Source organism: Piliocolobus tephrosceles, chromosome 1, assembly GCF_002776525.5.
Source record: "Piliocolobus tephrosceles isolate RC106 chromosome 1, ASM277652v3, whole genome shotgun sequence".
NCBI lineage: Eukaryota > Metazoa > Chordata > Mammalia > Primates > Cercopithecidae > Piliocolobus > Piliocolobus tephrosceles.
Genome location: NC_045434.1, coordinates 57,862,865 through 57,883,967, shown reverse-complemented (window position 1 = coordinate 57,883,967; position 21,103 = coordinate 57,862,865). Strand labels below are relative to the sequence as shown.

Below are 21,103 nucleotides of genomic sequence, written 5' to 3'. Positions count from 1 at the left end.
TGCCAGGTGGCAAGGATATAAAGAGGAATAAGGCATAAGCTTAGGAGAGAGGAACACAAACTCAATGGCCTCCAGATAAGTGCCCACCTCAGTTCACAGGGCCTTCGAGGGGCTTGATTCCACCTGGACCCAGCCAATATGCTAATCCAGCCACCAACCTCAAGTTTGGGCCATATTGATACCCCTCCCACCCACCCCTAAGGAATCCCAACATATCAAAGCTGAAGGGGATCTTATAATCCAACCAAATCATTTTACAGATAAGTGAAGTAAGGGAAGCTGAGGCCCAGAGAAGGGAGGTATCTTCTCCAGGCTAGCACAACTGCTTAGAGGCAGGGGCAGGGCCAGGGCCAAAGCCCTGGTGTCCTCACTCCAGGTCTGGTGCCCTGAATTCAGATGAGGCCTCTTTCCTTCACAGCTGGCAAGAAGTTCACACCTGCCCCATAGCAGCCCCCCACCCCTGCATCCTGGCCATGCACACTTTGCCCCATTTTGCCAGGCCCAGCACCAGCATGGGGTAGGGGGACCAGGCTAAGGACGCTGTTGTGCACACTCTTCACAGGCCCAGCACACCAACCCCTCTCCAACCCTCGATTTCTCCTTCTCAGGTGTGTGTGTAGGGGTAGAGACGTGGCCGCACAGAAAGTCCTCTGTAGCAAAGACGTGGATCCCTAAATAACATTTCCAGATTTTGAATGAGGACAAAGCCCTTCAATCTCATATCGTTTTTGTTGCTGTTACTAGCTTACAGTGCATAAAGCGCTTTCTCTCTAAAACAGCAAGATGAAACAAGCTGAGTTTTAAGATACAAGGAAGGGAGAAGCACTGCAGTGGGAATTCTCAGGCCACACAAAGGCAAGACCCTTCCCCAGGAGTTTGGAAGGCTGACGTTCCCTTTTCTGATTTGGTCGGGTTTGAGAAATGCCCGCCTCTCCCTTGCGCAAGAGTCTCCACGCCCAGGTGAAGGCGGGTCTTGCTGCCATGGCGATAGCACGGTTGGGCTAAGGAGCGCCTCTGGCAGCCAATAGAAGCTAGGAGAGGGCGGGGCCCGCTGGGTCTTTCGCGGCTGCGGCGGGCTTGCAGGTTCGTGGACGCGGTATTGGGGGAGGGGACGGGGGTCGCGGGGGTACTGGGGGTCCCAGTCTGGCCTAAAACCTCTGGGCGTGGTGGGCACCGGCCTTCGCCGTCGGAGCAGGGGTCCCAGACTCGCACCCAAAAGTTCCCGTCGGGCCCGAGCGGGGAGGAGCTGCGGAGCGGGCAGAGGCGGAGATGGCGGAGGGCAGTGGGACGTGATGCGCGGGTCAGAGCCGGGCCTTGAGAAGGAACTGGAGGCCCCTGGCAGCGGTGTCCTCTCGAGGCCCCCTCCGCCGGGCCCACCAGGTGGCTGGCGGAGAGCCGGAGAGTTGTGCGGGATGGAAAGCAGGGTTTGGCGACGGAGTTTAGCAGGCCTTGGAATCCTGGAGCCCAGCCCCCAACCCCATTCCCACTTCTTTGCAGGATGGTTAAGGGCCTAGCGTGCTGGCTGTGGCGTGGTCACCTTCCTTTTCTCCGACTCCTTATCTCTTTTTCCAGGTGTCCGGCTTTGCTGGCCCAGCAAGCTTGATAAGCATGAAGCTCTTATCTTTGGTGGCTGTGGTCGGGTGTTTGCTGGTGCCCCCAGCTGAAGCCAACAAGGTGAGGGAGGTGAGCCTGCAGCACCTGGTCACGACCGCCGACCACCGTGCACGGCCACCCTGTCTACAGGGCTGACTCAGAGGTAGCTAGTTGCTCCTTAAGCCTGCCTCTCACTCACCTATGGGCCATACTTTTTTTAGTGGTCTTCCTTCAGGTTCAAGGCTGCTGGCCTCTCTAAGGATAGTGCGGGGGAAGAGGGTGGGGCACAGAGCACTGACTCACTCTGAATCAGACAGATCAGTGGTGGACTTCCAGCAAGGAAGTTTGGAGAAGTTATCTAAGTTCTCCGTACCTTCCTTTGCTTTGGACCAGAAGTATTTTTCGTTTCAGTTATTTTTGGATTTGGGAGTATTTGCACATACAAAATGAGGTATCTTGGGGAGGGGACCCAAGTCTAAACCTGAAGTTCGTTTATGTTTCATATATGCTGTATACACATAGCCTGAGGGTAATTTTATACAATATTTTCAATAATTTTGTGCATAAAACAAAGTTTATCTACACTGAACCATCAGAAAGCAAAGGTGTCACTATCTCAGGCACCCATGTGGATAGTCTGGTTGGTTGGCATCACCATGGTTCCTGACAATGAATTTATATGCTACCGATAAATATTTTCTTACAAATAAATTCTTAACAGTAAAAAATATGTACTATTAATACAGTGAAAAAAAATGATGTGTTCAGGGTAACTAAGCACAGTAGCATCACCAAAATACCTGTATCAGCTGCTAGACACAGCATCATCAGGCTTTCTGTCTCCTGCTGTGATGCTGTGTTTTGATTAAAGGTTACTGTGCACAGTATTTTTTTTAGGTGAGAAGTAGTATTTGAAGCCGTAGAGGGACCAGAAGGTGGGTTCTCTAGAGATGAGAAGGCATTCTGCCAGATGGCTTTTTAAAATGTTTTTGCCAGTCACCTGATTCATTAACAAGCTTTTGTCTTAGAAGTCTTTTTGATTTTATAGACTGACACGATTTCTTGTTCTGTTATGAATGCACTCTGCTGTAGTATTTCAAGAAGCCCATGACACATTTTTACCATGTCTATAGGTGCTTTTCTGCAGTGTGAACATCATCTTTGTGGTCATGTCTGTGCTTAACAAGTTTGAGATTGGGAGCATTTCGAATTTTTGTTTTAGGGGTGCTAGTACTACCACCTGTAGTAGCAGTTGTATCTATTACTCTGCTTAGGGAGAATCAAATTACATAACAATGTAAAAATGCCCTGTCAGTGTAAAGTCCTATACAGTTTGAAGTTTCCATTATTAAGGGTGACCCACCTAAGTTCTAGGACTCCTGAGATAACTTCCATTCTTTAAGGCTACATTCCTATGGAGCTGTTTGGGTAGATCTGTGGAACTAAAGATCATCCAGGCTTTGAAGTAAGGTTAAGGCCAGGGGTTTGCTTCCATTCTCTCCTCAGAATTCCTAATTAATAAAGACATTTATGGTGGTATCTCTTACTCATTCCAGAAGGGAAGAACTTTCAAAGGGGTTGCTTGAGTATGCCCACAGAAATGACCCACTTTTTCTTGTTTACCCTTGCCCTTTATGTTTCCCCAATCCTACCAAAGAAGTTGGAGATGGAATGTGGGGAAGAGGCTGGCTGCCAAGTCCACTGGACAGAGGTGTACACACAAGTGTGGGGTCCGGGGTAAAGGACTGCCACTTTGCTACACACACACATACACACACACCCACCCATTTCCCCCCTTCCCTCTCCCCTGATTCCTCTAAGTACCTACTTTGGGACTTGCAGGCCTAGACAACTTTCTGTGAGTCTCATTTGCCACCTGGACATTTTCTGTCTTTAGGACTCTGTGCTGTAGCTTGCCTCCTACAGTGGCAGTGCTTGCTGGACTTGAACTTGGGGATGGAGAAGGCTCAAGAGCATAGATACGGTTCACGTAACAGGATGGGGAACAGAAAGTTGACAGCCTTGCTAGAACCTGAACCCAGGCAGGGTCTCTGCATACTTGACATGTGCTTTCTCTTCTAGAGTTCTGAAGACATCCGGTGCAAATGCATCTGTCCACCTTACAGAAACATCAGTGGGCACATTTACAACCAGAATGTGTCCCAGAAGGACTGGTAAGGCATTACACACAGGCCTCTGGCTGCTATACCCAGCTGAAGTTATGGGTGTTTACTAGAGTTCTTGGACCCTGGAGGATAAGCATGCTCTCCCATTCCTATGGAGAGCCTTTGAGAGGAGTAATTATTCATGTCACAGAACCAGTTTCATAGTTGTCAATTGTCTATGGAAACAGGACCCAGGTGTCTTGAAGTCCAGCTGGGTGGTCCCTGGCCAGGAGGAGCGGATTTTGTTGTTTTGCTTCGAATATTGGTCTTTAGTGATGCATACAGAATGGTAGTGGAGAAGTTGGGAGAGGTAGGTATTCTGACCACATACTGTAGGATACCTAATGCTTTCGCAAAGTTGTGTTACATGTGATATTCTGTGCCAGGCTCATAGCATCCTTGTAAGGTAAGTGGGATGGATTTTGCACCCATTTTATAATAGCAGAGACAGAGGCCCAAAGAAATAATTTAGAGTCTTGAATTCATTTGTGGGTACCTCACTTTTAAAAAGAGAAGAATAACCCAGAATTCATTCAGAGAAAGGAGACTAGTGCGGTGAAGGGAAGTTTCAACACATTGTCCTGGAAGGAATGGCTTAAGGAAGCAAGGAGAGCCTAAAGAGGAGAGGACTTGGGGACACACGATGATTGATGAAGACCTGACATGTTATGGGAAGTGGGACCTGTGGGAGCAGGTACTGGTGGGGATCAGTTATGTTCAGTGGGGTTTCTTGGTGTAGAGTTGGGGCCAAGGGATAAAGCCTTCAGGGAAACCGACTTAAGCATGAGTTGAGGGAGCATTTCTAATCTAGACAGTTTTGGGAGTCAGGAATCTCCATCCTTGAAGGGCCCCGAGCACAGATGGGCTGAGGTCACTATGGAAGAAATCAGCATCAGATGAGGGGTCCGGGTCAGTGCTGCTTCTCCTGCTTTCTCAAAGCAGATGAGCTTTGAGAAAATACAGATTCCCAGTACCCCCCCCCCACCGCCCCGATTTTAATTGTTCAAATACGGAGTGAGGGTGGGGGGAAGTAGTAACCTTTCTTTCCTTTGGTGCTTAGGACGCAGTTGATCCAGAGCAACACTAGAGAATTTTGAAGCTAGTTGGATTTCCAACTCTGAGACTGTGTGGTTTTCTGAGAGGCAGTCTAGTTAGATAGACAGACTCTGTGTTCAACCTTCCTGACTTCAAATTTAGCCTAGCGGATTGTTAATTGTGTGACAGATTACTTAGTCTCCACTGCACTTCGATTTCCTTACTGTAAATAGTGGCAGTATTTTGAGTGTTAAGTATGTGTTTGTGTGTGTGTTGTGCGTGTGTGTGCACAGGTAACTATTGCACTTAGAACAATACTTGGCACATAGTAAGTGCTTATATAAACGTTAGCTGATATTAATGTCTTTAACATTAATGATACTAATGTTAGCTGATACCGTGCCTTACTGGTGGCCACATAGATAGTCATGGTCAAACTTACACCACGGACTGAGAAAATGGGCTCCTCCTGAAGCACTAGCCTTCTACTTAGGAGGAGTCCAAGTAGCCCCCTTGTATCTTGTGGTTATACTTCAAATAGCATCAGTAAAAACTTTGATGGGCTATCTTAGCCCTTCACCAGATAACAAGGCTATATCCCACACTCCTTGTGCAGGCAGACACTTGCGAATTTAGGAACACTCTCTCTGTCCTGGAGCTATAGATGGCCTGAAAACCCAAGGTTGGATGCCTGCAGAGGATGGAGTCCTGTCTAGACCTCTCAGGCTATAGTTTAGCTCCTTCTTCCCCTTAGAAGTCAGAATTAAGGGGCTGCTTTACATCAGGAACCTCAGGGCAGCTCCTTTAAGGGTGGTGGGTGAGGCTGGAGGAAAGACTCCAGGATTCTAGGACCCAGCGACACTGACCTTGACTGGGAGTCATCATGTGCTTGCTTGGAGCCTCTTAAGGGTAGGGTGGGGCCTTGACATTGATCTGAGTACCTCAGCGCTAGGGCTACAGGAGGCCAGTTTAAGTGGGTCTTCTGGTCTCTGCCACGTTTTCACTTTGCTGTCACGTTGGTCCACTGCTAAAGAACACTTGCACCCTTCCCCTTGGTTGTGCAGAGTAAAGCCAGAATCATCTGAGATGCGGTCCTCAGGTTTAATGGCCAAGCCATGTATGTTCCTATGTTTACTGTATCCTGCCATCTAGTGTTGAGAGTTTATAACCATATGTGCAAAAAAGGCAGAAACCCCAATTTTGCCCCATGGGTGGGTCTGGCAAGGAGATGTGTTATCAGAGACACTCCCAGAGCAGGAAGGCACTTAATAAGTTGGCTAGTTCCTTGCCTTTCAGACTTGTTAAAATAGAACTTCTCTGCAAACAAAATCAATTTTGGAAACAAAATCTATAAAACGTAAAGTCAGAATTGCTCTGGCTGAGAGGGAAGTGTCCCTCAGCCCCTCCCTGACTACCCCCCCACCGTACAGCGGTTCCAATGGGTCCCAAAAGAGTACAGTTTGGAAGACACTGACCAAGTTCAGTCTCCATTTGTAAATGAGAAAACCGAGGCCTGGAGAAGTTAAATAAATTGCCCACTATCACGGGAGAGTTGGAGACAGCAGAAGTATTTCAGCTCCTTATTGCTGTTTCCCTGGGTAGCAGGATCCCACAGTGAAGAACTCAGGTCGCCCTTCCAAACTGCCCCTGACACCTTGGCCTTGTGAGAAATCCATAAATCCCACTGCAGTACTGGTATGACTTAGACCCAAGACCCAGTGTAGCTCACGTAAGGGAGGAAACTGGGAATATGGAGATGTCTAAGACATAACCCTGTGCTCAAGGAACGCACATCTCCTGGGGAGACTGCACAAATAAAGATTGGATTCCAGTGCAGTGCATTGGCAGGGGTTGGGAGGAGCTGGCTGTTGGGCACAGGCAGCTGAGCTGAGAGTTAAAAGATGAGACGAGGTGGCAAAGCCATGCCCTCCTGGTGAGAGTGTGAGTGTGGCTCATTCAGAGAGCAGCCTGGCAGATCCATGTGACTGGGGGATGGGAAAGTGGGTGAGGGAGGCGTAGCAGGAGATGGAACTGTAGTGACTTGGGTTGGGACCCCTGGCAGAGCAGTTGAGTTAGCACTGGCCCTAGGGGCTCTGTGGAGGCACTGACCCGGCCCAAGCTGGGGAATGACATGACCAGAGTTGCATTCTGGAAGACTACTCGGCTGCCGTGGGAAGGTAGTACATGTTAGAAAGGCCAAACTAGAGGCGGGAGGGTAGTGTGGAGGCCGACGCAGTTGTCCAAGGAAGATAGGATGAGGGCCTGAGCTAAGACACAGCAGTGGGAAATAATAAAGGAGATGAATTCGAGGAATTTTTAGGGAAGTAAAATCACTGGCCTTTGGTGGGTTCATAGATGAGAGGAAGGCAGTGTCAAAGATGATTTCCAGGGTTTGACCCGGACAGTGAAGTGGATGGTAGAGGTGTTCTCTGCCATTGCGAATGGGGAGCCAGTTTGCAGGAGTAGGGAGTAGGGGGCAAAGGGTGTGCCGGGGCGGGTGTAGAGTTCATGGTCTCTATGGGACGTGCAAATAGTGACTCCTGTAGCTTATAGAGGAGAGTGGCCCTGCTGGAGATTCTGATCTAAGATCCATCAGCTTCTGAGTTGAATCTTTGGGACAGATGAGCATATGCAGGGAAAACATAGTATGAGATGAGGAAGGCGGCTGGGGGTAGAACTCTGGGAACGTTGATGGTTTTGGTGCCAACACTGTAGGCAGTTTGGAGAACTGGTTTTGATGTACAAGGGGCATGGACTATGAGGCTTTGGGTTGGGAAGGGATTCTGCCAGTCTAATCCTTTATAAGCCCTCAGTCCTCTCTGGGGGCACCCTTCACCTTTGCCCAGTTCCTACCTCTCAGCTCCCCTGGCTGCCTGCTTCCCTGGTCTTGAGGCGTTAAGACCCGGTGGCCCTGCCTCAACAGCCCTGTCTGTCTCTGTTGCAGCAACTGCCTGCATGTGGTGGAGCCCATGCCGGTGCCTGGCCATGACGTGGAGGCCTACTGCCTGCTGTGTGAGTGCAGGTACGAGGAGCGCAGCACCACCACCATCAAGGTAATGCCAGGGTCTCAGAAAGCCAGTGGGATTCCCACACTCCGTTCCCCAATCGCAGGCTGGCCTACACCCACAGTTTTTCACTTTATTCTGGAACATTCCAACGGCTATGAGACTGGCTTCTAGGCTGACCTAGTACAGACACCGGGACCCACATCCCATACCTTCCTGGAGCCAGCTCCCTTCTCTGCTCTCTTCCCAGTGGTTACCATTACAGTGAGAGGGGAGAGCCCTGGGAGAGCCGCTGGAGACTCCCTTTTCCCTGCATTCTTTCCAGATTTTTTCCTTCCTCTCTCTTCTTCTGTTCATCCAGTAAATCTCTTTTCGGTGCCTGCTATATTCCGGGCAAATGCTGCCAATGGGGAGGTTGGCCTGCCCTCCTGGAGCTTAGTCTAATTAAGCTTCCAAAGTGACTAAGCTCCTGTAAAAAGTGTCAGAGCTGTGAACTAGGGCTGGGTATTGGGTGCTGGAAGAACATCAGATTGGTCCTTTTGTGTTTTCCTGAACCTTGTTCTCATTGATTATTTGGGTGAATTCAGGAAAGAGATGATAGACACAGTCACCACCACAGACGTCACGAGGTCTCTGTTCATTCCTCTGCACCAGGCAGAACTTCCTGTGTCTTCTGGAGGCTGTGAAGCCGCCCTAGCAGAGACCCCATGACCCCCAGCCTCCCAGTGCAGCTTCCTAGTCCAGGTTCTAACAATCCTGGACCAGGCGCCTGGCACACACAGTGCTCACTGACTACATAGTCATTTCTCTCTCTTTTTTTTTTTGTTTTTTAGAGACTGGGTCTGACTCTGTTGCCTGTGCTGTAGTCCAGTGGCATGATCACAGCTCACTGCAGCTCTGACCTCCCAGGCCCATGCAACTCTCCCACCTCAGCCTTCTGATTAGCTAGGACCACAGGTGTACATCCCCACACCCAGCTAATTTTAAAAATTTTTTGTAGAGACAGGGTGTCACTATCTTGCCCAGGCTGGTCTCAAACTTCTGGCCTCGAGCAAGGCTCCAGTCTTGGCTTCCCGAAGTGCTGGGATTGTAGGTGTGAGCCACCATGCCCGGCCTAATGTAGCCCTTTCTGTTCCAGTTTGTAGCTTTTTTCTGCTTATCCTTTGAAGAGTCTATAGATAGCATTGGAAAATAATTCTCATATTTAAAGGCACTGCCGGGTCCTCCATCAGGTTTCTCCTTTTGAGGCACATTTTGGGGGGTGGTGGTCTTCACTGCTGTCCTTCCTGCTTGTTCCAGGGAGCCCTGTGCTGTAGCTCCTCTGTGTTCTCACCACTCAGGGACAAAGCAGCTGTCTGTCCTCCACCGCTCCCAGCCAGTGCCCTGTGCAGACTCAACTCCTTTCATCCTCCCACCTGAGGCAGCCCCTCCTGCAACTGTCTTTCTCCTCTGAACTTGCTCCAGTGGGCCTCACCCTCCAGGGACCAGACGCCTGAGACCTGAAATTCAGAGCCAGATGTCGCCGCTGCTCCCTGTTTGGCCGGGAGGGAACTTCCTGGCATGGGGACCTCATCAGATACAACTTCCTAATCCCTCCCATTTCCCCCAGTCCTCCTGCCTAGGAGGCGCCCCTCAGCTTCAGCCTATTGAAGACCCAGCCTCTGTTCTCCTTCTGCCTTCCTGGGGTACAGGTGAAGTCTGATTATTTGACCTGTTTAAACAGGCGTGAACACGGTGCCCCAATCAGGTGGGGCATTGGTCCAGTGGAACTTGGCTATTGACTGAGCTGGGCGCCCAGCTTGAAAGTCCTGAGGTTCTTTTTTTCAGTCTTGTTCACAGTCTAGGCAGGGCAGGGCTGAGATCAGAAGCCAGCAATGGCCAGGCACTGTGGAATTAGGAAAGGCATTTGAGAGGGAGTCAGCAAGTCTGGGTTCGAGTCACACCTCTACCGTCTGGTAGCCTTGGGATCCCAGGTGACCTAGCCCAGCAGTTCTCAGATCATTGCAGCCCCACAGAGGGCATTTAGAAGCAGATGAAGGTGCTTTTGTGGTCCCAATAACCGAGGTGTGTTACCAACAACGTTACAGGGATGTCCCACCCAAAATCCTAGAGCACCCACATTGAGAAACATTGAATTTGCCTTATTAAATCTATCTTTTCTGTAAAAACAAAATGACTCCAGCTTGTGAAGCACTGTGTATGTAAGAGATTCATGGAGTTGTTGTTCTAGCCCTGGCTTTCCCCTCCTTGCAGAGGGGCTGGTGGGAGGGCAGGCGTGATCTCCACCCCCAGTGCACGCCTTACCAGCCCGAGCCACTCTGCGCAGGGGCGTGCTGTGAGTGGGTCAGCATGCCCCATCTGTCCTGCTCTCCACAGGAGCAATGAGCCCACCAGCCCAGGTTTATTCTTCCTGGTCTCAGCTTTCTAGCCTCTCCACAGCCTGTTCTTCCTTGCTCTTAGTTTCTGATGGCTTCACCCTTCATCATGGACTCTTCTATAGCCAGGGAGGCCCTGTGTTCCCACCTCTACCCCGCGAGCCTCTCAGGGCATCAGGCTTCAGACTTCTTACTCTATCATCTGCCTGCTGCCCTGATGCCTGCTGTGCAGATTCCCTCAAGTTAGGACACAGCGCTTCCTCTGTGGAGTAGGCCCTCCCTTTCCTTTCTGGGCATGCTTTCCCTCGGAGCCCACGTTGCCTCCAAGTCCTTTCTTAGCGCACCACTCGAGGAGTCACTGCCAGCCAGGCACAGATGGCCCGAGACTAGAAACGGATTTCTAGCCCTGGCCCCAGATGCTGATTCACGGGCACACTGGTCTCTTCCTCAGGTCATCATTGTCATCTACCTGTCTGTGGTGGGTGCCCTCTTGCTCTACATGGCCTTCCTGATGCTGGTGGACCCTCTGATCCGAAAGCCAGATGCATACACCGAGCAACTGCACAATGAGGAGGAGAATGAGGTAAGAGGGCTTTGAGTGCCCAGGCCCTGGGCCCCTGCATGTGTGTCCCCAGGGCAAAACCCAGAGGAGTGCCACCTAGGTCTAGGGCCCACCTCACCCACATGCTTCAAGTTGCTTTTCTGGTCAATGTCCTACACACCACCCAGACTCAGCAGGGACCTGCCCTTTGCCCTTCCAGATGAAGCAGGACACCAGGCATCAGGCAGGCTCCATGCACAAGCCGGGGGAGCCATGTCATCCTGCTGCACTGTGCTTCCCGGCAGACAGGGTGCAGCCAACCAGGGCCAGTCACACATAGATACACATAATATTCCCCGCGTGTTCAGACATGGGTGACAAGCTGCTGGCGGACTGGAAGGTAGCAAGTTAATTTGTTTGTCAAGTGATTCCACAAACATCTGTTGAACACTTGCTCAATGCAAACCAGAGCTCCAGGGTCTGGAGGGAAATGTAGGATTTCCAGAGCAGAAGAGGAATGAGGTAGACAGTGGTGCCGGGCGGGGGACGTTGCCACGTATGTGTGAGGAAGTTTGGGCGTTGCAAGCATAGGGTAGGGGTGTTTGCACAGTGGCAGAGAGAGCTGGCCAGTAGATTAAGGCCACATTATTAAAGGCCCTAAATGTCAAGCTAAGGGGACTTGGCTTTATCTGATATGGAAAGTGGGGAACCACTGACCCCAGACAGCCTGCAAGGCCTCCAGGAGTTCATGCAGTGGTGGGGAGCTGACAGGGCTTGGACCAGGCCCAGTGCAGTTAACAAGCGCTCTCATCGTCTTCCCATTCATCCTCATACTAAAAAGTTGTGGACACCATGGCGAGGAAACCCGGGGGGACAGGAGGGCTCGGGTGAAGGACTCTTGGTGGGAGTGAGACGTGGTGCACCTCCATGTTGAGCAGAGTTGTGATGAGCCCCGCACTCCCCAGATGGTCTAGGGGAATCTTGCCCAAGTGAGCCCTGTGTGCCTTGGGCTCCCCACTTACGCGCTCATGTACCAGCTAGCTGGGCGCATGAGACAGCAGAGCGGGCTGCTTAGAGGAGTGGAGCCGAGGCGGACGGGGTTGGCTGCTGCTTCCACTCTGAGCTCTGTCCCCAGGGCCTTGCTGCTGGAAGATACTCCTGTTTATTGACTGATGGAGGGATGCCCTGAGTGACCTCATGCATATGCATAAGGAATATCTAGTGGGGAAGCGCCTCAGCTAGGCCTCGGAGAATTAGTTGAAGAAACTGAGAGTTATTTAGCTTAAAGGAAAAAAGACAACTAAAGGAGACGCATGATAGCTGCCTTTAGAAGTTTGCAGGAGACAGCTTAGCCTCACCTAGGGACAGAGAGATGTAACACAGTATAAGGATGAAGCTAGGAGTCTTCCTGTAGACAGCGTGGTCTAACTATGGAGTAGGTGGGCTGGGCTCCCTTGCAAGACCATGAGCCAGTTCCTCACCAAAAAGAGGACCCAGGGGCTCAAGTCTAAGTGTGAAGCTGCCTGGGTGATGTGGGTCTGGGCCAGCATGAAGAGTGAAGAGAAGGGCCGGTCAGGGAGGGAGCCTGCCTGCTCTCGAGGGCTGTGTTGCCCCACCCTGCGCACATGCCTGGACTGCTCCGTTTGCCCCCAGCCTCCTGCTGACATGAGTTTGGCCGAAGGTGGAGCAGAGGGGATGAACCTCGCCCCATTGGAGCTGGGGCCTGGGAGGTGGTGGCACTGGCAGTTGGGTGGTCTGTGTTCAAGAGGAAACCTCGTGTGCCTACCTGGTTATTAATGTAGAGTAATAGCAGCTCTGATAGGGGAGGAGCATCGCTAATAAACACTCAGCGATTAGGGGTAATGTGGTAATTGCAGTCCTGGCTGGGGTAGTAATTGAGAGATGCAGCCCAATGATTTCCGTGGAATGCATGGCTCTGGGGCATGGCCTTGTTGTGTCTCCTGCTATCCTAGCCAGGGAGCCGGAGGGAGGGCAGCTTACCGTGCCTGGGTATGAACCCAGGTCTCTCTTACCCCCAGGAGACCTGGGGTGCTCCTCATCTGAAGGCTGTTCGTATGAGCCTTGGGAGGAAGAAGGGGTTAGATTTGCTAACCTGTAGCAGGACTGCCTGAGAGGACAGTAGGCTGTGACAGGCTGCAGCACATAGAAGCTGGAGAGCCATGCTCCCTGCTGTAGGGGAGATTCCGGCCCTGGGATGGACAGGATGACATGCCCTCACCTCTCACCCAAGGTTCTAAAAGGTCATAAAAGATTGTGTTTAATCTCTTTGATACCCTAACCTAGGGTGCAGCCAACTCTGGCTGGTTTTGGCCTGGGGCAGGTAGACCTCATTGGGTGCCCTTGGCTGGGTAAGGAAGTGCCCTCGGTCCCATTCTTTGGCATCACCTCTCCATCCCCTCACCTCCTGTGATTCTGTGTGGTCTGGAGGTCACAGATGTCTGTGGTTCAGCAACCCTGCTTTTCTGAGTGTATTCAGAAAACCTGCAGGTGGCACAGTGTTGAGATTTGCACAGACCTTATGTCTGCCCTCGGGGATTTAAGCCCCAAGATGGCCAAATGCAGGTGAACCAGCAGGAAACATAAAGGCTGGCAGTAAAATCTGGCTTCATAAGATGGATGGTCAGCTGAAGAAGCCAGATGCCTTGGGAGGCCCCTCTTTACTAGACAAGGGGTCAGAAAGTTACCCTTCCCATGTGTTAGTCTGGGAAGGAAGGCTTCCTGGCAGAGGGGGATTTTCAGTGCCAGCTCAGGGTGGATGGGAGACTGACCACTAAACTGCAGAGAGGATGAACAAGGCACTGGGGCTAGACAGAACCCAAGGAACTTGCCTTTACAGAGACTGGGGCCCTAGTCCTGGACGACAAGGGATAATCTACTGCCCCTCTCAGTGCACAGAGGAAAAGGATGTGGGGAAACATGGGGCTGGGGGGGCAGGCACTCAGAGGAGCGGCAGCAGTACCTAGGCTGTAGCCATGTATCTGGGTTTCACCCCAAGAGGAACAAAGTCAGGACATGGCCTCTTGGGGTTCCTTGAAAGCTTGCCTAGGCCTGTACAACTCAGTGACTTTAGAAGGAAAAGTCTCCCTAGGCTCCACGAACTTTCAGGTCCTATGCCTCAGGAGTTTGGGATCCAGTTAGGGGTGAGATCTGGAAGTCAGGGCATTTTTTCAGGTTAGGGACCCGTTGGCTCCCTCTTCCCAATTCCTGTGGGCAGGAGCTCTCCTGCCCTGGAGGTAAAGAACTGGAAGAGGAAGGGGAGGCCTCCCCCTCAGCCTCAGCCCTGTTCATGGAGGGAGATGAAAGCCTGTCATGTTCCCTTTGAAAGCGCTGGCAGAGCCTCAGTGGGCCCTGATTGCTGGGCGCTGCCTTCCCTGGGATTCCAGCAGCATTAGGTGTAATCCCTGGGCTCAGACATCCTTTGAAAGGAGGAAGCAAGCATGTTTGCTGGGGCAGAAACGGCAAACAGAGCTGTTTTAGATGTGCAGGTTGGGCCCTCTTTGAAGAGACACACATGGTTTCTCTGAGGCTGGGGATGTCGCTGCTCACAGCATGGGCCCAAGCTCTGAAGAGGTCTTCAAAGTGCTCACCCTCGTGGGGCAGTGGGTAGAGTTCTGGGCCCCGTTTGGGAGAGAGTATACAGGGAAATCAAGGAAAGGCGATGATGATGATGGGAACTGGAAATGCAGGCACCGGGGAGAAGACTCGGGCCCCTGGGGAGCAGTCTCCCCTCCTGTCTGCACATAGGTGGCAGCTGTGTGCTGAGGACCCCAGCCCTGGGGAGCTGACACTGAAACACGGAACAGACACACTGATGAGGGCAGTCCAGAGAGCCTCCTCCCCTGAGGGCAGAATAGAAAGGTGTGCAATTCAACAGATGCTTCTAGAGCCTCCAGTGGGGCAGCACAGCATTGTGGTTAATCACAGTCGTGGGAGGGGCTGAGCCCTGCCATTTACTATCCGTGGTGCTAACCTCCTGATTTAGTTTTCTAAATCTGGAATAGACATAATCATTTTTACCTCAGCATAACTGTTGTGAACGTGTGCGTGGAAGCTTTACAAGTATTTGCTCATCCTTAAGAATGTGCTATTTCAATCAGGTGTTAACACTTAAGTAGCATCATGATTGCTGGAGGGAAGCCTGAGGGGGCAGAGTGCACAAGGGCCTGAGTGAGGCGATCACCGCAGGTAGAGAGAGGACGCATGGACCAGTGTAGCCAGAGGCTTGGGGGTAAGCAGGGAGGTGAGGCTGGGAGTGCCCTTGAATGTCATGCTCAGCAGGGTTTTACTTGTGAGCAGCTGGGTCCCAGCTGGGGTTTTTGAGCAGGGAAACAGCAGGAGTTGGTGTGTCGTAGGAAGGTGGCTCTGGCCGCAGCATGCAGGGGTCAGGGAGAGCCTCGCCGCAGAGATGCAGTGGGACGCAGCAACAGCAGCAAGGATTTGGGTCAAACATGGAAAACTCAGGCTGTATAGTCCTCTTGCTAAAGGGCTTTGCACTAGGGCCATGCTTTGCTGAGTGGCTGGTAAGTGACGAGACCGCCTGGTCACGTTCCTGTGTCTGGGATTGGGGAGGAGGGAGGAGGAGCAGCCAGAAAGGGGAGAGCCGCCTGAGGTGGGGTTCTCACTGTCCCTGTGTTCTCGTCATCAGACTTGGGCCAAGTCCCGTGCCAGCTCAGTACCAGTGCTTCTGGGCAGACTGAAGAGGGTTTCATCTGGGATGGCCTGAAGGGCTCAGGGCTAGTTTGATCAGCTCGGGCTTATCCACACAGCTACTTGGGTCCTCCCAGTGCTGGAGAGGAGGGCCTCGCTTGATGTCCTGAGCATTGGTTCCTTTAGAGGTGCTTTGTTCTTGCTCTAGCTGTGGGGAAAGATACCAACCTGTCTCTTTGGTTGTCCATGCTGGCTCCCTCTTAGGAGAAACCAGCTAAAGAAGGATCCAACTGGGTCCTAGGATAAGAGATATACATACATAGGTTCAAATTCTGACTTGGCCACTAAACAGCCATGCAGCCTTGGGCAGCAAGATGATTCACCTTTCAGAGCCTCAGTTTCTGCAGCTACGATATGGGATGGTTTTACCCATTTGCCAGTGTTGTAAGCCTGGGAATAATCTGTGTAAAGTGCCTAGCAGAGCGCCTGGCACGTAGTGGCACTTTTCACAGTCACACTGGTCTGGTCCCCCTGGGACCTCCTGCGAACCCATCCATGTCCAAGCTCTTTCCCCTGATTGGGAGGGGCTCCATCCGCCTCCCCTCCTAACTGCCCCTCTGTTCCCAAGTTAACCGGAGACCCAGACTCAGGGGGAGGGGGGAGGAATTGGTGGTATTTCTCCCACTGCTACCCACCATACTTGCTGCAGAGCAAGCAAGGATGAGGCCTCACTCTGGGCTGTCTCTGAAACAGATGTGGAGTCTTTAATACCTTTTAATCAGACTATTAGCGATGGAAACACAGCCTCTCAGTGGCAGCTTTCCCCCACTTAGGAGCTGTTTGTTAAGACTTTACATGAAGGGAAAACAAATGATACTGTGGTAATGTGGTGAATTTCAGCATGTTCCCTTAATGCTCTGCTCTGGGCTCTCCCTGGCTTCCCCTTCTCAAGACGCTCCCCTGAGATGCAGAGCAGTGGAAGGAGAGCAGGGCTAAAACTGCCCCACCCTTCCAAGCCTAGCACCCCACCCCACACACACTGGAGCCCTGTCATGAGGAAGACGGTCCTAGAAGGGATGAGAGTGGGAATGGAAAGAAGAAGAGAAGGCAATCCAGCCCCCAGAGCCAGGATGACCAAGTCCTGGTGGGCCCATAGCTTCCCAGATGGGTCTTTAGTGTCCACCTCATGTAGACGGCCACACAGAGGCAGGATTGGGTGGAGGCTTGGTCTCAGCACTGTGGCCAGCTCAGTCAGCACAGTGAACAGGGAAGGCATGGAACTGGAAGGAGGGGCGGCAGTATAGCAGTTCTCACAGGCTTTCTCCTGGCAGCAGGCTGCCAGCCTTACTGCCTGCTGGCTTCCAGAGCTAGGCTTTGATATCAGTCATCGCTCCTAGGGAAGAAAGAAACCAAAGGTTTCTTGAGCCCTGGCTCTGTGACAGCCAGGGTAGTAGGTGCTTTATATGTGTGTTATTTAACTTTGCCATACCCATCTACTAATCTTAAACCAGTGTATTTCAAACAAGCCATTAGGTCATGAAATAAATTTTGTGAGTCATGACCAGGATTTTTTATAAAATAAAATGGAACAGAGCAAAGAATATCAGAATGCATTACACTAAGTATTGTTTTATGAAACTTCCTTTTCACTGTGTGTGTGTGTGTGTGTGTGGTAATACTCTGTAACTATAATTCCTAAAGACTGTAGAGCAGAAAAAAGTCTCAATGACTACATTTATTATATTAAATTGAAGCTTGGAGAAGTAAAGTAACTTGTTCAGGGACACACTGCCTCAGAAGTGACTGAGGCCATGGCTCCTTCCCAGCCCCCGCTGTGGACCTGTAGTTCTACCTGGAACACGGGCCTAGGGGAGTCTGAGGCTAGAAGGGGCAGGTGGTCCCCAGCCCAGGAACAGAACCCAGGGGTCCTAATTCCAAGCTCAGTGTGCCCCCTGCCTGACATGGCCACACCTGCCTTTCAGGTGTTGCCTGAGCCTCACCTAGCCTGGCACAGGAAGCTTCCTCAGGACCTGGACAGGAGGCTCCCAGAAGGCAGTGTCCATCTCTAATGCAGCTTAGAGATGAGCGCTCACAAGATGAAGTCCTCAGAGCTCCAAGGGGATGATGATGAGTCCTCTCCCAGCCTCCTTACTGGCAGCTCATTCTCTGTCCACCCTACCCTCACCTCACCACCCCCCTTCGCCCCAGCCTAGCAGCTGCATGGTGACAGAAGCCGTGCCAGCTTGGGGCATTAGAAGCAAAGTTGCATTTACTGGGCGGCTCTGGGCTTAGAGAAGTGCACTAATCCCTTAAGAGATGTGTGGCAGGAGATGAGAGGCAGGGAAAGCTAGGGAGGAAATCCCCACGGGGGTGCAGGCCTGGCCCTCAGCTCTAATTCTCTCCAAAGATCAGGTTCAGGTCCTGCAGGAAATGCAGAGGCTCCGGAGCTTCAGAGGCAGAGAAGTGGTAATTAGGGGAGGATGCTTTTGACGGCAGCAACAGTTCTGAAAGCAAAGGGGAAGGGGATCAGCAGAGGCAGATAGGGAGGAAGCGGAGCTGTCCTCGGCTATCAAAGGAGGGAATGGGCCAGAGTGGGCTCTGCAAAGGAAATGCTGGGGCGGCTCTGAATTTCCATCCCTGCCAGACTCCCTGAGTGATGTCACATCCCTCTTTCCCAGGGAAACTAAGATCCCGTGGATCTGGATCTGTGCAGACTCCTCAGTAGGCACCTTCTCCCATCTGGAGCAGACTGCTGCCATCTCAGGGTAGCCAGACCCTAGCCCCTGGGCCTTCCTCCCATTCCCTGGGCAATGGCAGGGAGGGCAAGGGAATTCTCTAGCCTAGTACTAGCCCTGGGGGCACCTCGGTACATTCCTGAAACAACGAATGTCATCAAATCCTCTGCCTAAGTGAGGTCTTGAAGCCTATGCTTAGCATCCTTCTTGAGAGTTAGAAATAGTGGAATGGAGCATGATGAGGGGTGAGTTCAGGCTGGGAACCTCACTTGAGCTATCTGTGTGGCAGTAACTGGGACCCCAGCAGAGCCTACTCTTCCTGGAGTGCTTCCTTTCCCAGGCCCCAGGGAGGGGCAGGGACCCCATCCTGCAGATGCTACAGACACTGAGGCCTCCAGCAGACCTGGCACACTGTTCAGCTCTGCAGATGACAAGGCAAGGTCCTCAGCCCACAGCACTTGTGGAGGCCCAGCCTCCCAGTCTGGGGAAGGTCAGGCTTTGGGGTTGCTCATGGGTCATTCTTTCCATGTCAGACTTTCAGGACCCAAGACCCTTCTGGCTTGCCGTGCCAGATCTTCTCTTTTTTTCTTCCCACTACAGGATGCTCGCTCTATGGCAGCAGCTGCTGCATCCCTCGGGGGACCCCGAGCAAACACAGTCCTGGAGCGCGTGGAAGGTGCCCAGCAGCGGTGGAAGCTGCAGGTGCAGGAGCAGCGGAAGACAGTCTTCGATCGGCACAAGATGCTCAGCTAGATGGGCTCCTATGGTTGGGTCAAGGCCTCAACACCATGGCTGCCAGCTTCCAGGCTGGACAAAGCGGGGGGCTACTTCTCCCTTCCCTCGGTGCCAGTCTTCCCTTTAAGAGCCCGTGGCATTTTTCCTCCTCCTCCCTAACTTTAGAAATGTACTTGACTATTTTGATTAGGGAAGAGGGATGCGGTCTCCGATCTCTGTTGTCTTCTTGGGTCTTTGGGGTTGAAGGGAGGGGAAAGGCAGGCCCGAAGGGAGTGCAGACATTTGAGGCGGCCTCAGGAGTAGATGCAGTCTGTCTCCTGGCTCCACTCTTGCCACCTTCCAGCTCCGAGTCTTGGGAATGTTGTTACCCTTGGAAGATAAAGCTGGGTCTTCAGGAACTCAGTGTCTGGGAGGAAAGCATGGCCCAGCATTCAGCATGTGCTCCTTTCTGCAGTGGTTCTTATCACCACCTCCCTCTCAGCCCCAGCTCCAGCCCTGAGGACAGCTCTGATGGGAGAGCTGGGTCCCCTGAGCCCACTGTGGTCTTCAGGACGCGCCTGGAAGCTGGTGTTCCCTGTGCCCTGTGCACTTCTCCCATTGGGGCATGGAGTGCCCATGCATACTCTGCTGCCAGTCCCTCACCCATGCTCGAGGGGGCCGGGCAGTCCCTCCTCTCCCCAGTGTCCACAGTCACTGAGCCAGATGGTTGGTTGGAACACGAGACTCAAGAGGCTGACCGTGGATCTGAACGCCACAGCCCCTGTCCTTGGGTCGCCTCTTGTCCCTGAATTTCGTTGTACTGGTGCATGGAGAGAAAATTTTGTCCTTCTCTTGTCTTAGACTTGTGTGTAAATCAAGAAGCCATCATTAAATTGTTTTATTTCTCTCACTTGCTGGATTTTAAGAGATTTAGGGAACTAGGAATTTTTCACAAGTGACCTGGTAAATGTATCCCAGAGGGGACAGAGAGCATTGCGCTTGCTAGGTCCAGACAGGCAGAGCCTTGGGAAGTCCAGGTGGCCGTGGCAGAGCCAACCACAGTGCACTCAGGCCAAGGCCACGGCTTGCTGGAAGTCCTCCTCACCTGATGAGGAAAGGTGGGTAGGCTGGGGCAAGGAGCATGGTGAACCGGCCCTTGGGAGTTTTCCTGAGATTTGCTTCATGTTTGTGGGCTATTCCTCTGAAACGGAACAGTGCCTGATTCATCCTACTATCCTACAGACACAGTAAATAGTGCTCCCTGCAAAACCCCTAAGTATCCCCAAATGAAAACCAATAGGTATCAGGAGAGGGGTGGGTGGGGGCAACCAGAAAATGAGCTGCCCCGTAGAAGGAAGTGCCAGCAGCTTCAACAGGAACATCCAGAGGAGCCTGGCACTGCGCCAGCTCCAGTCTGGATGTGTGGTGCAGGGCACATCCAAGACCCAGGCAAGGCATCTAGAGGGACCAAGCTGATCTGGTGTCCCCAGGGTTGTCCAAATAAACATGGATTAAGAACCTTTGTGTGGGCCCCCATGCTGGGTTTTCAGAGAGGGGTGGGAGAGAGAGAACAACGTGAGGTAGGGGGTCAGTTTGCAGTGGTTTGCTGAAGTTCAGAGATAGAAGCGTAAAGGGGATGGGACTGGGGTGACCTGCAGATGGGGCTCCCAGGAGGAGCAGAGGCTGGTTGGCATTGGAAACGAGAGACCCAGGTGAGAGAGGACCAAGTGCATTGTGGGGTCCTGAGCAAGTCCACTTGGGAAGTTTGTGGTAGGGCTAGCAAAAGATAGATGTGCCCCCAAATGCAAGGCTGGGACAGGGGAGTTGGTACTGACAACATTTCTACTGGTTCATTTACTTGGCAGCTACTCAGCGCCTACTAGGGCCAAGTACTGCTGTGAAGCTGCAGTGGGCTCTTTCATTCTCTCAGGATAGGGATGCCCTTCTTTCAAGAGGCACACAAAAGCAGCGCTTTCCAAAGGTGGGCAGGTGGGTGTATTAACTTACCAAGGATAACCAGGCCAGAAATTGGTGCCTAACATTGCCAGATCTCCCCTGTAAAACCACATGCCCTGGGGGAAACCTTGAGTGCCACATTTCTCTGAGGCTTGGGTAAGTCCTGCAGATGATCCAACCTGGCTTTGGTAGTTTTCAGGACAACTGCTGTTAACTATAAATAAACCGAACTTTAAGTCCAGTATATGAACATTTATAAAAGATGAGGAGTGACTGTTCACTTTACTAAGGATTCAGCCAGTAACCAAACATCTCA

At 51.9% G+C, this 21,103-nt stretch overlaps 1 protein-coding gene across 2 annotated transcripts; it reads left to right on the top strand.

The window, feature by feature from the left end:
• The first annotated feature begins 972 nt into the window (after positions 1-972).
• TMEM9 (transmembrane protein 9) lies at positions 973-19,741 on the top strand. 2 transcript variants are annotated; one of them, XM_023224706.1, is made up of 6 exons: positions 973-1,083; positions 1,573-1,674; positions 3,676-3,767; positions 7,738-7,846; positions 10,625-10,756; positions 18,718-19,741. In XM_023224706.1, the coding sequence occupies exons 2-6, from the start codon at positions 1,609-1,611 to the stop codon at positions 18,868-18,870; spliced, it is 552 nt and encodes a 183-aa protein (XP_023080474.1). In that variant the 5' UTR covers positions 973-1,083; positions 1,573-1,608; the 3' UTR covers positions 18,871-19,741. The 2 variants fall into 2 exon arrangements, with proteins under 2 accessions (XP_023080474.1, XP_023080475.1); XM_023224707.1 differs by having other exon boundaries at positions 973-1,380.
• Positions 19,742-21,103: the final 1,362 nt, after the last annotated feature.